Source organism: Gigantopelta aegis, chromosome 6, assembly GCF_016097555.1.
Source record: "Gigantopelta aegis isolate Gae_Host chromosome 6, Gae_host_genome, whole genome shotgun sequence".
NCBI lineage: Eukaryota > Metazoa > Mollusca > Gastropoda > Neomphalida > Peltospiridae > Gigantopelta > Gigantopelta aegis.
The window spans coordinates 40,395,839-40,415,903 of NC_054704.1; the positions used below are offsets into that span (position 1 = coordinate 40,395,839).

General features: G+C 36.3%; 1 protein-coding gene across 1 annotated transcript; it reads right to left on the reverse strand.

Annotated features, from left to right (window-relative positions):
* Window positions 1-8,408: 8,408 nt before the first annotated feature.
* On the reverse strand, window positions 8,409-20,049 carry LOC121375193 (NADH dehydrogenase [ubiquinone] 1 alpha subcomplex subunit 11-like). The gene is made up of 4 exons (XM_041502489.1): window positions 19,859-20,049; window positions 13,004-13,099; window positions 12,301-12,420; window positions 8,409-8,784 (listed from the first exon to the last, which is right to left on the reverse strand). Exons 1-4 carry the CDS (start codon window positions 19,974-19,976, stop codon window positions 8,594-8,596), a joined length of 525 nt encoding a protein of 174 aa, XP_041358423.1. The 5' UTR covers window positions 19,977-20,049; the 3' UTR covers window positions 8,409-8,593.
* Window positions 20,050-20,065: the final 16 nt, after the last annotated feature.

A 20,065-nucleotide genomic window follows, 5' to 3' on the forward strand; every position in this document is an offset into this window, starting at 1 on the left:
CGGTTTGGGATCGATCCCCGTCGGTGGACCCATTGTGCTATTTCTCGTTCCAGCCAGTGCACCACGACTGGTATATCAAAGGCCAGAGTATGTGTTATCCTTTGGGATGGTGCATAAAAAAGATCCCTTGCTACTAATGGAAAAAATGTAGCGGGTTTTCTCTCTAAGACTATAGGTAAAAATTACCAAATATTTGACATCCAATAGCCGGTCGGTGGACCCATTGGGCTATTTCTCGCTCTAGCCAGTGCACCACGACTGGTATATCAAAGGCCGTGGTATGTGTTATCATGTCTGTAGGATGGTGCATATAAAATATCCCTTTCTGTTAATCGAAAAGAGTAGCCCATGAAGTGGCGACAGCGAGTTTCCTCCCTCAGTATCCGTGTGGTCCTTAACCATATGTCCCGACGCCATATAACCGCAAATAAAATGTGTTGAGTGCGTCGTTAAATAAAACATTTCCTTCCTTCCTTCCAATAGCCGATGATTATAAAATTAATGTGCTCTAGTGGTGTTGTTAAGCAAAACAAACTTTAACTTTAAGGCAGATAGAGTAGTGACTGAGCCACTGGCCCCTATAACAAATAAAATAAATAAATATATAGAGACAAACAGTTGGTCTTGGGAAATACTTATTGCTACTCAAAATAACAGAATATTTGAACATTTTCGTTTATGTAATAAAATACAGAACTTACTCGTTTCCACTTGAGCTTGTCGGTCTGTGTATTCAGACCACTCACTATGCAGGCGATTGTTGCATTCTGCCCCACCGCTGCTGTTGTGTTGAACGGGGGGATGTTAAACGTGACACTACCGCAAGCGGCTAAAAAAAATAATAAAAATAATAATTTAATGTATTTTTTAAAGTTATAGCAGCAAAATAAGGAGTTAAGTCTTACAGAAGTTGGAAAGGTTTTGTTTGTTTGTTGTGGTTGTATTGCTTTGGGGGTTTTCTTTCTTTTCTTGTTTGTTTGTGGTTATTTTGTTGTTGTTGTTTTATTTTATTATTTTTTTATTTTTTTTTTTTTTTCGTCTTTGTCTTTTTCATTAAAACTAGAACAGATACATAGGAGCCATAGTAGGTTTTAAAAGTTCAGTCTTTAATCACACACACGTACGCACAGACACGCACACACACTTGTATATAAAACTTTATTAGCTGTTATGTACTTTTCATAATGAAAAAGACAAAAATAGCAACAGATGACAAAAATATTATCAGTATATAATGGTTAAAATACAAAAATGACACTTACCCTTAACAGTAATAAGACACAAAAGTACACCAACGATGCGCATGACTGATATTATACCACACGTATTGTACCACACTGATATTATACCACACGTATTGCACCACACTGATATTATACCACACGTGTGATCAGTAATGTCGAGGTGACTCGAGCATGCTAGTTTATATTCTTCTCAGTATTTACATACGGATTAGAGGGATAATCGTCGTTTTGGACAGCAAACATGTCCATTATTACTGTCATATTAACCCTATTTCGACAGCAATAATACAACTAATTACTCGTGGCGTGCATCACGTTTCTTAGTTTGTATTCACCGCATGACTTGGATATGTGTCTAAAATCTATATACTTATATGTACATGGGTGTATCCAATGGGTCATTTGCAACACATTAAGTACCAAAACGACCCTTCCTCCGCCCCTTACCAAATAAATAAATAATAATATAATAAAATGTATCAAACATATTTGTAGCTAACTGACACTAAATATAAGCATTTAATACATAAAAGATATAGAAAATATTAGTCATACTTAGAGATACATTTTGTACGTGTAATTTGATAGTTATTAAACAAAATGTTTAATGTTTTTTAAAACATATGTAATGGCAGAAGACAATAGGCTAATTAAGTAATGTATTCCGATGATGTTCTGAAAAATGTATACCACTACAGTCATTGTTTGATATATTCCATATCTGGCCACTTTATTCGGCAATCCACTCGAAGTAAACAATAGTATCTATATATTGGTGTGGCCATATATCAAATAAGATTAACCTGTTTTGAAACACGACCGAATTACAAATAATCGCAATTAAATTGGATCAATCGATTTGTTTTAAATCCTATGTTAACAAAATACATATATATGTGTAGTTGTTGTAGTATAGGTTGAATGTAGCTCAGTGGTATAAAGAAAGAAATGTTTTATTTAACGACGCACTCAACACATTTACGGTTATATGGCGTCAGATATATGGTTAAGGACCACACAGATTTTGAGAGGAAACCCGCTGTCGCCACTACATGGGCTACTCTTTCCGATTAGCAGCAAGGGATCTTTTATTTGCGCTTCCCACAGGCAGGATAGCACAAACCATGGCCTTTGTTGAACCAGTTATGGATCACTGGTCGGTGCAAGTGGTTTACACCTATCCATTGAGCCTTGCGGAGCACTCACTCAGGGTTTGGAGTCGGTATCTGGATTAAAAATCCCATGCCTCGACTTGGATCCGAACCCAGTACCTACCAGCCTGTAGACCGATGGCCTAACAACTGCGCCACCGAGGCCGGTCTCAGTGGTAGAGTGCTCGCCTGTGGTTTGATGGATGTCAGAATCACACACACACACACACACACACACACACACACACACCCCACCAATATGCTTCTTGACTGGTATTATCACAGGATGTGGTATGTACTGTGAAAGTCCATTATAATAAAACTATTGTATTTCAAAATATTTTAATATTTCGTATACAACATGTATATGGCAACAGCAAGCGGTTCCCCCGCGTGTTCAAATAACCGAGCATTGAACGATAAAATAGCTATAATTAAAATGTGCATTGATGTCGTTAATCAAATAGGCCTAGTGGGTTTTTTCCCTTTGGTTTAGTTTAAATAAGTACTTATACACATTTATAAATAGCCAATATAATTTTTCAAAGGTGATACAGTGCATTGAGTACATTTTGTTTTAACTACTAGTACTCAGTTTGCAAAACCCTCATTTTTGGCCGAACCTTGCATTTAGGTACCCACAATTGTTCTTTGCATCTTTGGGAGGTGCTGATTGGGGATTCGAGGGGTGTAAATTGTGCACCCTTGATAATTTTTAAATATTGAACATGGCGTCCGAGATGGCTGCCAAAACACACAACAGACAATATTTTGGGTATTTTATGACTTATAATAAAACTGTTGATGTTCATTACGATGGTTTAGGGGTTAAGAAATTCATTTTGAATTACCCCAAGTTTTATACATTCATATAAATTGTGTAGATACAGAATCCGCGGAATGTGTTTATAAGGGCAGGGGGAACTATACTGTCAGTGAGGTGGCCTGGTGGATGAAAAAAACAATATGTATTTGATTATTCCAGCCTGCTAGGGTAGTACGGGGGCATACTCCTAGAAATTTTGAATTCCAGGTGTTAAATACTTCATTCCCAACACAGATGTACGGCCTCCCAATTTTGTAAGAGGGAAGGCTGATTTTTACTCGAATTATAATAAAAAATAATGTCTGTTTAACCCCACACGTTTAAAATCTCAACGTTTCCTCAACTAAATGTTGACATCGTCAGGAGAAAACTAAACATAAAAACAGGAGTTCAGCCTTTAAAACCAGTAGGATAAAAACAGTTCGCGTGAAACACCAGAGTTAAAAGATTGATCACATCTAAAGATAAGCTGACTGGGAGAACTGACAAAATAAGGAATTAAACGAAAATGCCCTAATCTGGATAACAACATTTATTCATATTAATAGTATTACTGCCAAACAGCTTTTTGTTGTTGGGGGGGGGGGGGGGGGGGGACTGAGTAGTTAATAGTCTAAAACTCCTTAAACGGTTAAGATTTGCTCCAGTCCTGGGGTGGGGGTAGATTAACTACCCCCACCCCCACCATGTCTTGTACGTTTATGATTTGCAACCTTTTCAGCACAATAATGGGGACAGGCGACGCCAAACCCGTCCCTGCTTGGTCAAACGCATGAAAAAGAAAGAAATGTTTTATTTAACGACGCACTCAACACATTTTATTTACGGTTATATGGTTAAGGACCACACAGATTTTGAGAGGAAACCCGCTGTCGCCACTACATGGGCTACTCTTCAGATTAGCAGCAAGAGATCTTTTATTTTCGCTTCCCACAGGCAGGATAGCACAAACCATGGCCTTTGTTGAACCAGTTATGGATCACTGGTCGGTGCAAGTGGTTTACACCTACCCATTGAGCCTTGCGGAGCACTCACTCAGGGTTTGGAGTCATGGGATCCGAACCCAGTACCTACCAGCATGTAGACCGATGGCCTAACCACGACGCCACCGAGGCCGGTAAACGCATGACTCAAAATGCAAGGATTGGAGTCATTTGTGTTCTAAATAGCGAAGAACTTAATCGAATACCCAAAGAACCGTACCAGCATGTAGGTTACCGATGGCCTAACCACCGATATATATATAATATACGCATTTTTTTTTTTTTTTTTTTTTTTTTTTTAAACCCACACAGAATAATAGTACCATTTTATGAACGGTAAGTGGCGTGCATAGTAACAAGCTATCTTGAAAATTCCCGAATATGCTAAAGGGTTTTAACAGTTATATTTCACAAAGTGACAGCCGCCTATGTATTACGACAAAGAGTCCAAGTGAGAAGTTTAATCAATGATTGGCTAGTAGAACTAAGATGAAATCTGACGATTTGCTATAGAAAATTAAAGTTTGTTTTCTTTAACGACACCAGTAGAGCACATTGATTTATTTATTATCTGCTACTGAATGTCAAACATTTGGTAATTTTGACGGTCTGGAGTTTTCCATTAATAGCAAGAGATGTTTTATATATGCAACTTCCCACAGACAGGATGGCACACCACAGCCTTTGATATACCAGTCAGTAGCGGATTCAGAATGTCAATTTAGGGGGCCAATGACATGAGAGAACTTTGCCCCCCCCCCCCCCCCCCCCCCCTTAGATCCGCCTCTGCCAGTCGTTGGGAACTGGCTGGCACGAGAAATAGCCCAATGGGTTCACCGAAGGGGATCGATCATAGACCGACTGCGCGTCACGCAATCCACTGGGCTACGTCCCGCCCCATTTGCTATACAGATATATTTGCTATGGAGATTTATGTAACATTTCGGTATGTATTTACCCCCTCTCCCTATTTCCCCTGTGGAACAGTGGGGGGGGGGGGGGGGTCGCTCCCACGTTCCACCACCTCGTTATGCAGGCCCAGTGATGATTTATAGTCTTGCCCAACACGCGTACGATTGCTTGCGACTAAACAGAAATAGAGTAATAACACAGTAAAAGTACCATTTTAGTGTGAAAATAACAAGCACGCCAGTCAGCACTCAATAACAGTTTCCTACGATACGCTATTGACATGAGGGGCGGGATTTAGCTCGATAAATTGACTGCTCTCTTGAGGTGCTTATGTCGCAGGATCGAATCACCTCGGTGGTTGCGTTGAAGGATCGAATCACCTCGGTGGAACCATTTAATTCAGTGGGGTTTTTTCTCGTTCCAACCAGTGCATCACAAGTGGACAAAGGCCGTGATACGTGCCTTCCTGTCTGTGGGAAAGTTCATATAAAAGATCCCTTGCTGTATTAGGAAAAAATGTAGTGGGTTTCCTCTTATCACTAGTGTCAGACTTATCAAATGTTTGACATAGTCGATGATTAATTAATCAATGTGCTCTAGAGGTGTTGTTAAACAAAACAAACGTTCAACTATTGACATCAATTCTTAACTGGGGAGGAGGTGCACTTAGGACCCAAAATATTTAGTTAGATATAAAAAGCAAACAAATTTGGTAATGCCTCCCATCCCTATCATTTATAAGGGTCTATGCTAAATACAGTGTTTTCCTATTTGTTTTACCATGGTTTTCTGAAATAGGAAAACAGTTGATGGGAAAAAAAGAGAAGTTTTATCGACGCACTCAAAACATTTTATTTACAGTTATATGGCGTCAGACATATGGTTAAGTACCACACAGATACTGAGAGAGGAAACCCGCTGTCGCCACTTCATGGGCTACTCTTTTCAGTTAGAAGCAAGGGATCTTTCATATGCACCATCCCACAGACAGGGTAGTACATACCATGGCCTTTGATATACCAGTTGTGGTGCACTGACCAACAGTTGATGGATGAATAAGCAAAATGGATGTTAATGCACACCCCATGACCTTCGTTGACCTTCGTTAACTTATGCAACGATAGGTTTTGCTAATGTTTACTAGGCACATCAGAAGCAAGTAGACATTGGGTGTGAGGGGAGGGGGGGGGGAGCTGACTGAGTACTGGGGGCAAAAGCAAAGTTTCTAGGGGTTCAGGGGTATGCTCCCCTATACAGTTTTGACAACTAGATGTTCTGAAATGCAATTTCCTGCATTCAACAAGAAAAATTAATTTCTGCCTTAAGATTTACTACCAATAATATGTCAATACCTCTTTGGTGAACTATTTCAGAATTTATGGCAAGATGCATACACTCTTATATTAAGGAGCCAAATCATCAACCTTGAATGAAGGTCATCAATAACTCTAGCACTTCTATTTATTATGTTCATAGTTTAGTATTTAATCATCTGAAGTGTAGATTTACAGAAAAAGTTCAGGGTGATATAGCAGTAAAATACACTGTACATGTATGTACATTTATTGGCATAGCCAATATTTTATATTGAGGGGGCCACCACATTGAGGTGGTTGGGCGGTGTCCCACACTGTCTGTGAATCCTGTTCTGGTACAACAGGCATAGAGACAACAAGCATTCTAAGAGTAATGCTAAAGCAATACACATCCTCTCTGCCTACCAGGCCCAACATTTCATTTCAACTTATTTTCATGCTTGTATCCAATTAAGGTTCAAGCATGCTGTCCTGGGCACACACCTAAGCTGTCTGGGCTAGTTGTTAGAGAGAGAGAAGAGGGTGTAGTGATCTTACACCTACCCATAGAGTCGTTAAACCTCGCTCTGGGTGGGAGCCGGTACCGGGCTGCAAACCCTGTACCTACCAGCCCTATGTCCCATGGCTTAACCCCGACACCAACGAGGCTGGTTAGGCCCTACAAATTTCCACATCTAAGTTCTATGGCTATACCTCTGTAAAACAAAATGGGTAAAATGCCATTAAAGTTACACTTGATCTGTAATAGTACATGATAAAGCTATATGCAAAATTTCATCTTTATATCTTCAGGCATTGCACACGAAAGTCTGGAAAATAAATTGTCATATCTCCTAATTCAAGGGCAATAACTCTGTGAAAAATGGGTAAATTGCCATGTAAGTCAAACATGATAAAGCTATACACACAATTTCAGCTCAATATATTGAGACATTGCAAAAAAAAAGAAAAAAATGTTTTATTTAATGACTCACTCAACACATTTTATTTACGGTTATATGGCATCAGACATATGGTTAAGGACCACACAGATTTTGAGAGGAAACCTGCTGTTGCCACTTCATGGGCTACTCTTTCCGATTAGCCGCAAGGGATGTTTTATCTGCACTTCCCACAGGCAGGATAGCACAAACCATGGCCTTTGTTGAACCAGTTATGGATCACTGGTCGGTGCAAGTGGTTTACACCTACCCATTGAGTGCAAAAAGAAAAGTCAGATCAATAAAATATTGCTTATTCAGCAAAAATATGTGGGACAAACTGATGGAGAAAAAAACCTATTGTCCCATCTGGTTGCACCGGTAGGGGACTAATAAAAGGTGATATTGGGAAAGAGGTGCTATTGCGTATGACTCCTACCCACCCCTCAACTATGCCAATGTTCATTAACATAAGCGGTTTTACATTAAAAAAATGAAAATATTTTTTTTTTTTTTTTTTTTAATTTATGGTTATACATGTATAGAGAATAAAACATGATACTATTTATCTTAAAAGTTGTTTTAAAATGTATCTAACGAGCGAACGTGAGTTGGATACGTTTTTAAACAAGTTGTAAGATAAATGGTATCTAACGGACAGAAAATATATTACTCTATTTTTTACTTATCCTCAAAAATCAGGTTTAAAGCAAATTTTAACATATTTTTCGACTAAGTTTTTTACAGCCCTTACGCAGACAAATGACTGTCAAGTTAACTATACGTCACAGTGCAATTAATTTTGACTGTGCTGTTTTTTTTCATTGGATGTATGGCATTGGTGACCTGGTCATAACCTAGGAGCAGCCAGTCGTATGTCTTGAAATTGTTAACAAATGTACATGTGTTAACAAGTATATGTTATCAAAAATAACGAATCATGTTTTCACTAACAGGTTTGTAAGATAATTCAGTTATATACTAAAATATGGACAACTATGTTGTTTTGATTAAGAAATGTCCATTCATCAAACAAAATGCAAACACACGAGTAGGTCAGAGTAATTATTTAATGAGAAATCTACAGTTTTTCTACACCTCAAATGTACAAATGTCTTTTTAAGTAAGATCTTTTCTTGTTGAAGTCAAACCAAACACTGGTGAATTATTGCAGACACTGAAACTTGTCACAGAAACAATATACATGTTCGAAACACCAAATTATTTTAATAACTTAGACATCATATGTCAGGATTTCCTTCTGGATCAGGTCTGTCTGTAAAATATGATTTCCTGTAGTCGAAAAATGATCTCTCGTAACGGTAATTTTCCACTGGATAAAACTTCATTCCACTCATGCGGAACAGCTTGATGGTAATACCAGTGAGGCCAAAAGCGATGCCCAAACCCCATCCAACCTTCTGACTGTTGGCTGAAATAGAGATATTATGAAAATATGAGAATCTTGCTAGTAATATAATGGCAAAATTATATACATTTAGATTCACACAAAAGGGCATGGGCACCATGATAATAAAGGCCTCTGACAATTCAAAATTTGCTTTAAATTATTTACAAGTTAATGTATCTCATTTTGTTTTTGTGTAATCCATTGTAACCATGTATATAAGCCCAGTGGTAATGCGCTCGCTTGATGCACGGTCGGTCTAGGATTGATCCCCGTCAGTGGGCCCATTAGGCTATTTCTCGTTTCAACCAGAGAACCACGACTGGTATATCAAAGGCTGTCGTATGTGCTATCCTCTTTGTGGGATGGTGTATATGATGGTGCATATAAAAGTGGACTTTTATAATTCCATAGCACAAAAACTACCCCCCCCCCCCCCCACCCACCACCCACAATGGAAAATGGTAGATGGTTTCATCTCTAAGACTATATGTCAAAATTACCAAATGTTTGATATCCAATAGCCGATGAATAATAAATCAATGTGTTCTAGTGGTATTGTTAAACAAAATAAACAAACTTTAACCATGTATATTATGTCCTAAATGTAATTTGAGAACGAATATATTGTTTTCGCAATTTTCAGAGATCCTGAAATAAATTGCAATTATCTGTAATGACCGACTAAATGAATAAATAAATGAATGAATGTTTAATGACACCCCAGCACGAAAAATACATTGGCTATTGGGTGTCAAACTATGGTTAATGAAAAAATTAAGTTATCTGTAATGAAGTCAGTATGGTTCATGGAAAAGAAAAACCAGTGCAGAAAGCAGGTTTGTTTTTGACACGCTTAGCATTCGAAAAAGGAGATGAAGAAAATAAGTATTCATGTTAAAAAGGTTTTTCATGGTCACACAATAGTCCGATATTACAATACATTCCCACAAAAATGAGACACATCACTCTGTCATTATGATGCTCTTTAAACAAGTTAATACTGGAAACTTTCTGATGACATAGTGATCATCTCAAAATGCCAGTGTCTTTAACTCATCAGATTTCATCTGCACTGAGGGGTTGATCCTAAACTAACCCCACATCAGGTGAGCACTTTACCACTGGGCTATGTCCAGCCTCGCAAACATGTTTGTTTGTTTTACGACACCACAAGAGCACAATGATTTATTAATCATTGGCTATTAGATGTCAAATATTTGGTAATTTTTAAAGAAAACCTGCTACATTTTTCCATGATCTTTTATATGCACCATCCCACAGACAGGATAGCACATACCACGACCGTTGATATACCAGTTGTGGTGCACTGGTTGGAACGAGAAATTGCCTCGCAAATAAATACAGATGATGACAATGAGATGGATGGTGACTGCACAGTATTTTTCTGAACATTGGTATGGCACCACATATGATTGACAGGACTGCTCTCCATGTACATCAGCTGAGCTAGCTTGGAATTACCCAAGCAGTGGGTACACAGAACCTGCAGTGCCTGCTGGATACTCTTCCCCCATGTTGGGTCATACACATGGGAAGGAAGAATTTTTTTTATTTAACGACACACTTAACACATTTTATTTACGGTTATATGGCGTCTGACATATGGTTAAGGACCACACAGATATTGAGGGAGGAAACCCGTTATCGCCACTTCATGGGCTACTCTTTCCATTTAGCAGCAAGGGATCTTTTATATGCACCATCCCACAGAAAGGAAAAGTACAAACCACCGCCTTTGTTACACCAGTTATGGAGCACTGGCTGGAATGAGAAATAGCCCAATGGGCCCACCGACAGGAATCAATCCTAGATCCATTGCACATCAGGCAAACACTGTACCACTGAGCTAGGTCCCACGGTCCCCATCATACACATGGGAGACACACCCATGATAACACCTGGGAAGTGGGTGAAACTCAGGGTATGCAGGACTCACCCTGTACATTGCTAATTGCTAACAGTAACTGAGCTAATTTCTCATTTTTATTCTAAGTGGCTACAACATTTAGTTTTTGGCTAATAAAATATTCCTTACATTAACCATATTTTAATAATTTTCAAAGAAATTCTCAACATACATAGAGGTTATTACCAGAGTGTTTTTCGGTATCGTCAATATCATATATTAGGAATACAAATTGTATTATGCGAGCCTCTGGCGAGCATAATACATTATTTTTATTCCTAATATATGATACTGACGATACCAAAATACACGAGGGTAATAATGTCTTTATTATATAAGCTCAAGCTTAAAACAACGTGTTTTTGTAAACTGTACACGTAACTTTAATTCCAGTCCGCCATTACTAGATATTCAAATGACTTAAGAATATGTAGCGCGGTGTATTTTTGAATGGAAATGACGTCAAACTCGAATGACGTCATTTTGGATGTCCTTACATAAAAATAAAGTTATGCCTAACATATTTTGTTTTCTGAATGCTGGACAGCTTTCAGTGTCAAATTGCCATTGAAATGTATTTATTTGATGACTATGAATGCATACGTCAATCATGGAGTGTCACCTAAGTACGTTTGCTTAAATGTCGATAAACCTAGTGCCGAGACCTCGACTAATTTACATCTAATTTGCAAAGTTATCAAATTCTTAAAGTATGTGATCTGAAAAATATCACATACTTTGATTGCACCGAAAATGTAAGATATTATATGATAAATGCATATATCTAAAAAAAAAATCTACCCACTAAGCCTAGCAGTGTACTCACTTTCAGATGGAGCCAGTACTGGCGTGAAAAATCACCCATTGCCTCAAATGGGACACAAACCTAGTACCTACCAGCCTCAAGTACGATGGCTTAACCCGGGGTTTTATTTTTTAAATTTAACTTGATGCTCACGGCTTTGATTTTCGGAATTTTAACATTTTACCAAAAAGGAGAAATTTTAAGTTTTATTTTAGAACACATTTTATTAAACTAACTTAGAATTTAAAAGAGTAATACAGTACATATATATGTAATTAAGGCTTAACAGTAAGTTGTTACACTCAACTGTAACTAAGATTGTTTCATAAAACTGAGCCTCTAACATCAATCCACCTTCAATTGCACTGAAAATGTAAGATATTATATGATAAATGCATATATCTAAAAAAAATATCTACCCACTAAGCCTAGCAGTGTACTCACTTTCAGATGGAGCCAGCACTGGCGTGAAAAATCACCCATTGCCTCAAATGGGACACAAACCTAGTACCTACCAGCCTCAAGTACGATGGCTTAACCCGGGGTTTTATTTTTTAAATTTAACTTGATGCTCACGGCTTTGATTTTCGGAATTTTAACATTTTACCAAAAAGGAGAAATTTTCAGTTTTATTTTAGAACACATTTTATTAAACTAACTTAGAATTTAAAAGAGTAATACAGTACATATATATGTAATTAAGGCTTAACAGTAAGTTGTTACACTCAACTGTAACTAAGATTGTTTCATAAAACTGAGCCTCTAACATCAATCCACCTTCAGAGTTGAAATCACCTTAACTTACCCCTTGCACCAAAGACTCCTCCAGCAGCTAGACCACCAAAGAAATGGTTAATGGTGTCATCTTTCTTTCTCATAGACGCAGAGAGAACGGTAACAGAGGTGTATGCCGCACCAGCTAGAGCTGTAAAATAGAGTCACAGAGTCAGAGTCACAGAGTCAGTAAATATATAGTCATCCCTTTTTAGCCATTTACATATTCTCCCAAAGATATCATTTAAGGCACTATGCTTCCTGCCTAAAACAATCTGTCTTGCCTCTAAGACTTTAATGGTATATTTAACACAGTCCCCTTTATCTTTAAGTGCCTGCCACTTAGATATTTAATTCAACAACTACCTGTGTTAAACAGTCACTGTAATATTCTCCCAAATAATGAAGTTCAATACAATTATTGTAACCTTTAAGTATTATATACTTTTCAAAAAAAAGTAGGGGAACTCTAATAAGACTTTACAATTGCCAAAATTGTAAAGTATATTAGCTGTGGGGAATAGTTATATGAGAATAGTGAATTAATTGGGCAAACATTACAACTGGTAGTTCAGTATTACAGTAGGTTTTATGACCACCAAAGATTAAATAAAATGATTTTTATAATATTATGCAAAAAACAAACAGATAGGCTGGTCTAATAATTTTAAAAATTATATTAATTATAAAAAACAGTGTTACTGATCTATGTAATATTAGATTTTATTACATACCAAACAGAGAGGTATGGAATCCACATCGCTGGGCCGCACCAACCATAGTGCCTGGTCTTGAGTAGCCCAATGTATCGAACACGGACACAAACGTACCTGTTAATATAAAGTCATTGCACTTAGAATGGCTAGAACATAGATACATGTATATCTGACAACATTTAATGGCTGTCGTTACATATAACAATAACATGCTCATAAAAGTACATGCACGTTTAGATTCCTCATTTCATGTTAACTTCAGATGTTTGTGCTTAATTATATCCATGTATGATTCAAGCACAGTATCTTGGGAACACACCTCAGCTATATGGGATGACTGTCAATGAGTCCTTGACAGGGATTAAAGGTTAACTGTTGGTTAGATGGTCTTTGGTCATACATTGACGTATGTAGATGCTGGATATAGGGTCAGGGTGGAGAGGTAAATTCACTTCAGCAGTTCACACTACAACAACCCCTGCAATTGTCCACAGCAATCAGCAATTTTAATTCTCCACGGCAATTTTTTGCCTTGGACTACATTTAGGGTTTTTTCAATGGCATATTTTTTTGCCATGGACATTCTCTTAATTGCAGGGCTTGTACAATCAATAGACAGAAGGCCACAAGGGAGATTAGTGTACTACTATTTGTGTAACCTTCTTTAAATAAAGATTATTACTATTATTACAATCAGAGTTGATTACAAACATTCTAAACTGTTTTATAACAATTACTTATATACAAGCCTCTGAGAATTGAACATTTGCATAAACCATTTATGGGTTACGCAAAAACAAATTCAGGTAACCCCTTTAATTTTTACGTAACCCGTCATGACCATGTAAATAATATCACAAATTCAATACGCAAATGAAAAATGGGTTACACAAACTATACTTATGCGAACAGCGTGCAACGAAACTATTGTTCTCCCAATTTTCAGATGCCTGCTAATACATATATATGTACATATATCAATTCTCATTGGGTAAAAATTAAAGGAGGGTGGCTGCATGCCCCCCCCCCCCCCCCATTTCCCAAAATTAGCTCAGAAAAGCAATCATTGTCTGTTGGTTGACTTTGTGGAAAGACATAGGTCTTATTTTTGAAAAATCACATCTAGCGAATTCGGCTTGCTTGTTGACGCACCAAGAGAAAGCTTGGTTATACTTGGATCTAAGACAAAAGATGCTAAAATGCCAATAAGAAATAATGTTATTTACAGCAGTTTAAAGTTAACGGCATTTATAAATATATTTTTTGTGACTTACATATTATTATTCATTGTTTATTTACATTTGAATACTGCTCTCATCCTCAAATATATTAATCAATAATAACACATTCGAGCACGTCAGAATCATGTGCAGCATTTGTGATCAGAACACCAGTTGTAAGTTCAGTCAACCGCTTGTTGCTAACATTCCACAGACTGAATTTTTAAGCTACACAGTAAACAGAATTACCACTTTGAGAACCAATCTATTTGTTTGCGAACGTTAGCAAAATGTTCGTTGGCTAAACTTACGGCACAAGTCAAATTTACATTTCATTGATTGAGGACGAAAATGTACTTTTTTCCCTACTCTATATACATATAAAAAACCCATTTGGCTGGTGCACACACCCCCCCCCCCCCCACACACACACACACAGAGTCAGAGGAAACCTGCTACATTTTTTCATTTGTAGCAAGGGATCTTTTCTATGCACAGTATGTCAGACAGGGTAGCACATACCACAGCCTTTGTTATACCAGTCTTGGTGGACTGGCTGGAATGAGAGAGAGCCCAATTGGACCCACCAACGGGGATTGAACCTAGACTTGACCACGCATCAGGCGTATGCTTTACCACCGGGCTACATCCCGCCCCAATCTACAACTTAAGTGTTAAGACATGAGGATATGCCTACCTGTACATGTATTTACTATTATCATATTATAAATAATATTAGGCACTTCATGTCTCATAAAATATAGTTATGTTGTACTTTGATTTTCTTTTATAAGTAATTATAATACATAATCCTTCTTTGTGAATACTATTTGATATATAGAACTTAAAATACAAGTGTAATACACTAGTTAAGTGGGTGTAATTCTTTACTATACTGTACAGGTTGGTATAAAGTTTAAACACAGCTGTCTATCACATTTCTACTTTAATTATTAAAAGGCATCGGTATCAAACAAACTGCATAGGCTAGAGTCCAAGGCCATAAAGTGAAATAATTTTTGTCCGAGAAACTTGATAGAAACTGAAAGTAAGTTGCCTATGTGCCGCTCTTTTGAAGGAAAAGTTTACCTTGGTGCCCCTCCAACATGCATTGGTGCCCTAATTTTTTTTATAAAACCAAAGGCAACATTTGCCGTGCCCCCCAACCAACTGGCAATTTCCTGCATTCTACAAGTAAAATTAATCTCTGCGTTAAGATTTACTACCAATAATATTTTTGATTCAGAGCCACACTCCCCACCCCAGCTCTGCCATGCCTGTCACCTGTTTTTCTGAGGAATATATAACGATATCCATCCACTTTCTTTTCAGCTATTTTGCATTCGTCAGATATATTGTTAGTGCTTTACTAAATGACTGGAAACATTTTTCAATACTGACATTTCAGTATTTTACGATTTGCTTGGTATGGTAAATTGGTATTGACATGATACTGATACAGAATGATAAATATATATACGGTATACCGCCCTGCTCTACTACAAGTCAAGTGGACCCAATATCAATAATTTTAAAGGTAGAGTCAACTCAAACAAGAGCCTTATGTGTTGGAAAGATGCATACCCGGACCACCAACACATACTGACACTTTAACAAATGAAAAACGCGTAATTTTAGAATTAATAAAAAAACATGATTATTCCTGCTAACTGGGGGCAGCCATTTTGTTTTGTTTTTGTGACGTCCGGTGGTATAGCTTGGGGCGAAGTGATGTCAGCTTGTCCATCTTCTCTACGCACAGTGTAAACAAACACTCTAATTTATGACAAGGCGCTTCGCTTTCATCAACCTGACTTGTAAAACAACATAAATGACTTGATAGTATAATAAACTGGTCAATTCCACGCTAAAGTCGACATGGAGTGAAAAAATCAAATCATGTTATTCCTTATATATTAAGATTGTTTTTAATGTAAAAATGTCTGGAGAATCCAAATCTGATAAGTAAAATATTGTAAAATAAATGCATGTGTTTGACTTAAGCTATTTTATGAGGATACCGTCACACTAAAAATATGACACTTCCATAATACACACTATGAATTTATGTACAGCAGCCATGTAATTGAAGGTAATATTCTTTTTATTAGTGTTTTTGTTTTACCACTAACAAAGTACTACACTTCATAATCCACTTTAATGAAAAAAAAAAAAAAATTACATTTAGGAGAAATTAGAAAACATTGAATCAGTTTGTAATTCCGTTATCGAAAACAAACAAAAAATTAGATTGTATTATTCATTTATATGTAATCAAGGAATCGACTCATATTCTCTGAGTATATGTTAATTAACATAATCAGACACATTTACTTTCAAATTCATACATTATTAGTAAAATTATATAGCTCTAAACATATGTAATTCCGTTACCATAGGTTTGTAATTCCGTTACCGTCTTTGGTATATTGTTAAGAAACACTTTAATAAACACACAGTGCTAAAATACATATAATACCTACACAAGTATGTAACAAAATCTTTTTTAAAAATGATAACTACTAGTAGTGGCTCCAAATATAATGAATGAATGAATGAATGTTTAACGACACCCCAGCACGAAAAATACATCAATTGGGTGAAACTATGTAATGCAAATAAATAATGGAAGATGTAACATCAATATAAAAATTCAAGGTTTTGTAAAAAACTGTGCAAAATATGAATTTTACGGACACCGAATTTTACTAGTGCTGTATTGGCTTCCAAAGAGAATGCACCACGATGAGGTTACAGCACGCGCAGGGGCCTTTTTGCGGAACACCCATAGCAAATATAAATGTCATCCATTAACAATATAGAAATTAAGGAAATCTGATACACTTTAACCAAACAGTACTACTTAAAAGCTTCATTATGATGACTAAACTTCTGCAAATCCATGACAAAATTCAAGTTATAATCGAAACCTACTAGAATTATATCGGGGCTCGAAATATGAAGTAAAATATGGCCTGCCATTATAATTTTTTTAAATAGCAGGCTAAAAGAAATATGGCCTGCTGTGAAACAAAAATGGCCTGCTGGAAATAAGACAACACAACATGAATGTTGGGTTTTGGACAATGTGTGGAAAATTAAGACCTCTTAAACTACTCAGAGCATTATAAAATTAAAATGTAACAGAATTATGAGCTCGACCTCAGCTAAATATAGAAGATGAGATGATCATATGTATATCTGTTTTTTGAAAAACGATGCAATTTTTAGTTAATTTTAGCAGGTGAATGTTTATTTCACTTGAAAGATTTAAAAATAGACTTCTTTTCACTTTTTACAGGCCACTATTTCAAGCTCTATACATATCTTTAAAGATATATAGGGTCCAGAAAGTGGAAATGTAACATAACATATTTACTTGAAGCAAACTTTAATTTTACTTTATCCAAAGGCAATTATTGACTGTATTTAATAATTTATATTTAAATGACAGGATATCCAGAAAATGGAAAGTATCATTCTAATTACCAACATTATGCTTTTAAATGTATAAAATGGACAAAAAGAAAGCAACCGTTTTATAGTATTAATGCTGTTTCACAAGGAAATCTAATCTGAGTAAAATTCTTAAAATGGAAAGATGGCATGTTTGGTTGGCTAAAAAAGAAAATACTGGTGTTTTGAATGTTGTCATGTATGTTACCATAACCTCAGATAGATGAGGAATTTTATTATTAGGCATAATATCTTTCACTTACCATAATACAATCTAGATGTTTGACGGTCAGTTTATATAATTTTAATTGGCCTGTGTTCCTCTGACCTGGTGTCATTATCTTTGTTATTAACAATGTCAATGTTCAAGAATTTTTTTCAATTGTTGTCAAACATTTTAAACATTTACTATGTAATACTAGTATGTACACAGTTTAAATCTCCACTCATATACATGTACGTGTACATGTTACTGATATTGAAACTAGTTATCATTTGAAATATTAATATGAATGCTTAAAACAAGTATACTGAATTATTATTTAACTCATAAAATTATGCAACATATTTACAAATCAAATTTAAAGTAAATAAATATTGTTTTTCAAAAGTAAATTCAGAGCGGTAATTCCGTTACCGAACTGTGTAATTCCGTTACCGGCATTCAATGTTGTACAACAAAATTATGAAAAGATAATATGTAATATAATTTCTATTTTGTTAATCACAAGTCATTAGGTCATCATTCCATCATGAAGATAAATAATTATTTCATCATACTTCACAAAGTTTGTTGATGTTTTGCGGTGCCCGTAAAAATGGTGTCCGTTTTTACGTAATTCCGTTACCAAACTTTAATTAAGTACTCATGCACTACACCTTGCAGTAGAGAGTCTCAGTTCTGTCCATAAACAAGCACTAATGCAGTACTAGTGTATTACATAGTTACACCATTATGCTAATTTTTCTTATGTGGACTAGCTGAGTTTAATGCCTGAAATATCTCTCCAACTCGTAATTCCGTTACCGTGGAATTGCCCAACTATTTAACTAAATATATTTCAGGTATACATCAACAGAACGAAATGGAGTTATAGTATTTTTCTTTAAAAATAAATCCAAAGAAAAAATGCATACTATTAGGCGGCTTATTGGTAGGGCACGTTCGAGCAAAAACTACCACTCACGATACCCAAGTGATACTTTTCTTTTCTTTGGGACGACGTAATTGGTCAGTTTTGTGATTTTAGATGGGAAAGCCTACTTAATCAAGGGTTTTACAGAATTACTTACAGTAAGAAAGCAGGGCGGTTGGTAATGTCCATTACGATTTGAGGTGTATCCGTGCTGTTATCACACAATACCCTGTGATCTTCATAAAAGAGGCATGTCTTTTTAGTGTGTCTGGGGACCGTCTGAATATACACCTGCCAATCAGGAACCACAGAAAGGCCATGGAAAGAAAAGACCAATTAACCAAGAAAACACTCCGATTATTCAATTTATTGTTTCAGTACGTGGGTTAATTTATGAACGAAACATAATAGTTATTTCAACACTTTGACAATGGTGGTTTATTTTGTATTGAAAAATAATATATAATTGGTACTGGCTTACTAGGATGGATATAATTACAGAACATTGCGATGCATCTGCAAAAATCAGGTATGTTTTGTTTCTTCAGTTCGAAGACTAATTCCTGATGTGACACGTTAGGTATTACGTAACCACCAGCTCGCAAGAGGGCGTATTCACTGGGATGGTACAAAATGGCTGTGCCAGTTATATATAATAGCCGTCACATTTATCCGTTTTATTAATTAACTATATGATTATACTTGTTGATATTATGCAATAATGTGCAGTATATATCGTTGAATATGCATACCAGGCCAAATGCCTTAATTGTCCCCTACCTTTAAGGAATAAACAAAAACAATGATTTTAGGGGTTTGTAAAGTTTTGTATTTTGGTACTTACTTTTTAAACTTTATTTTTAATGAAAAACCAAGGAGACAACAAATCGTATGTTGATTGCGCGAACCATAACACAGTTTGGGACGTTGACAATACCAATTAAAGTATAATTATCATTATTGAAAACACGTAACAGTTACAGACGCATACGTCAAAATACACTAAACTCAGCTTCGGTGTGTTTTGGATCTTAGCCTCAACTGAGAAAGGTACAACTTACCAAATAAACCTCCATAGACTGTGCCATAGCAAACTTTCTTCATGCAGTCATCATTGTCTGGTTTGTCATAAATGCTGTAATATTTGGTTTTTGGTCGGGGGTAATTTAAACCTGCCATAAATGAATGATTTAAACGGTTTACTATGCAACAAACATAAACCCGAAGGCCATCGGAAGGACACTTTGATTGTATACCGGTTTTCTACA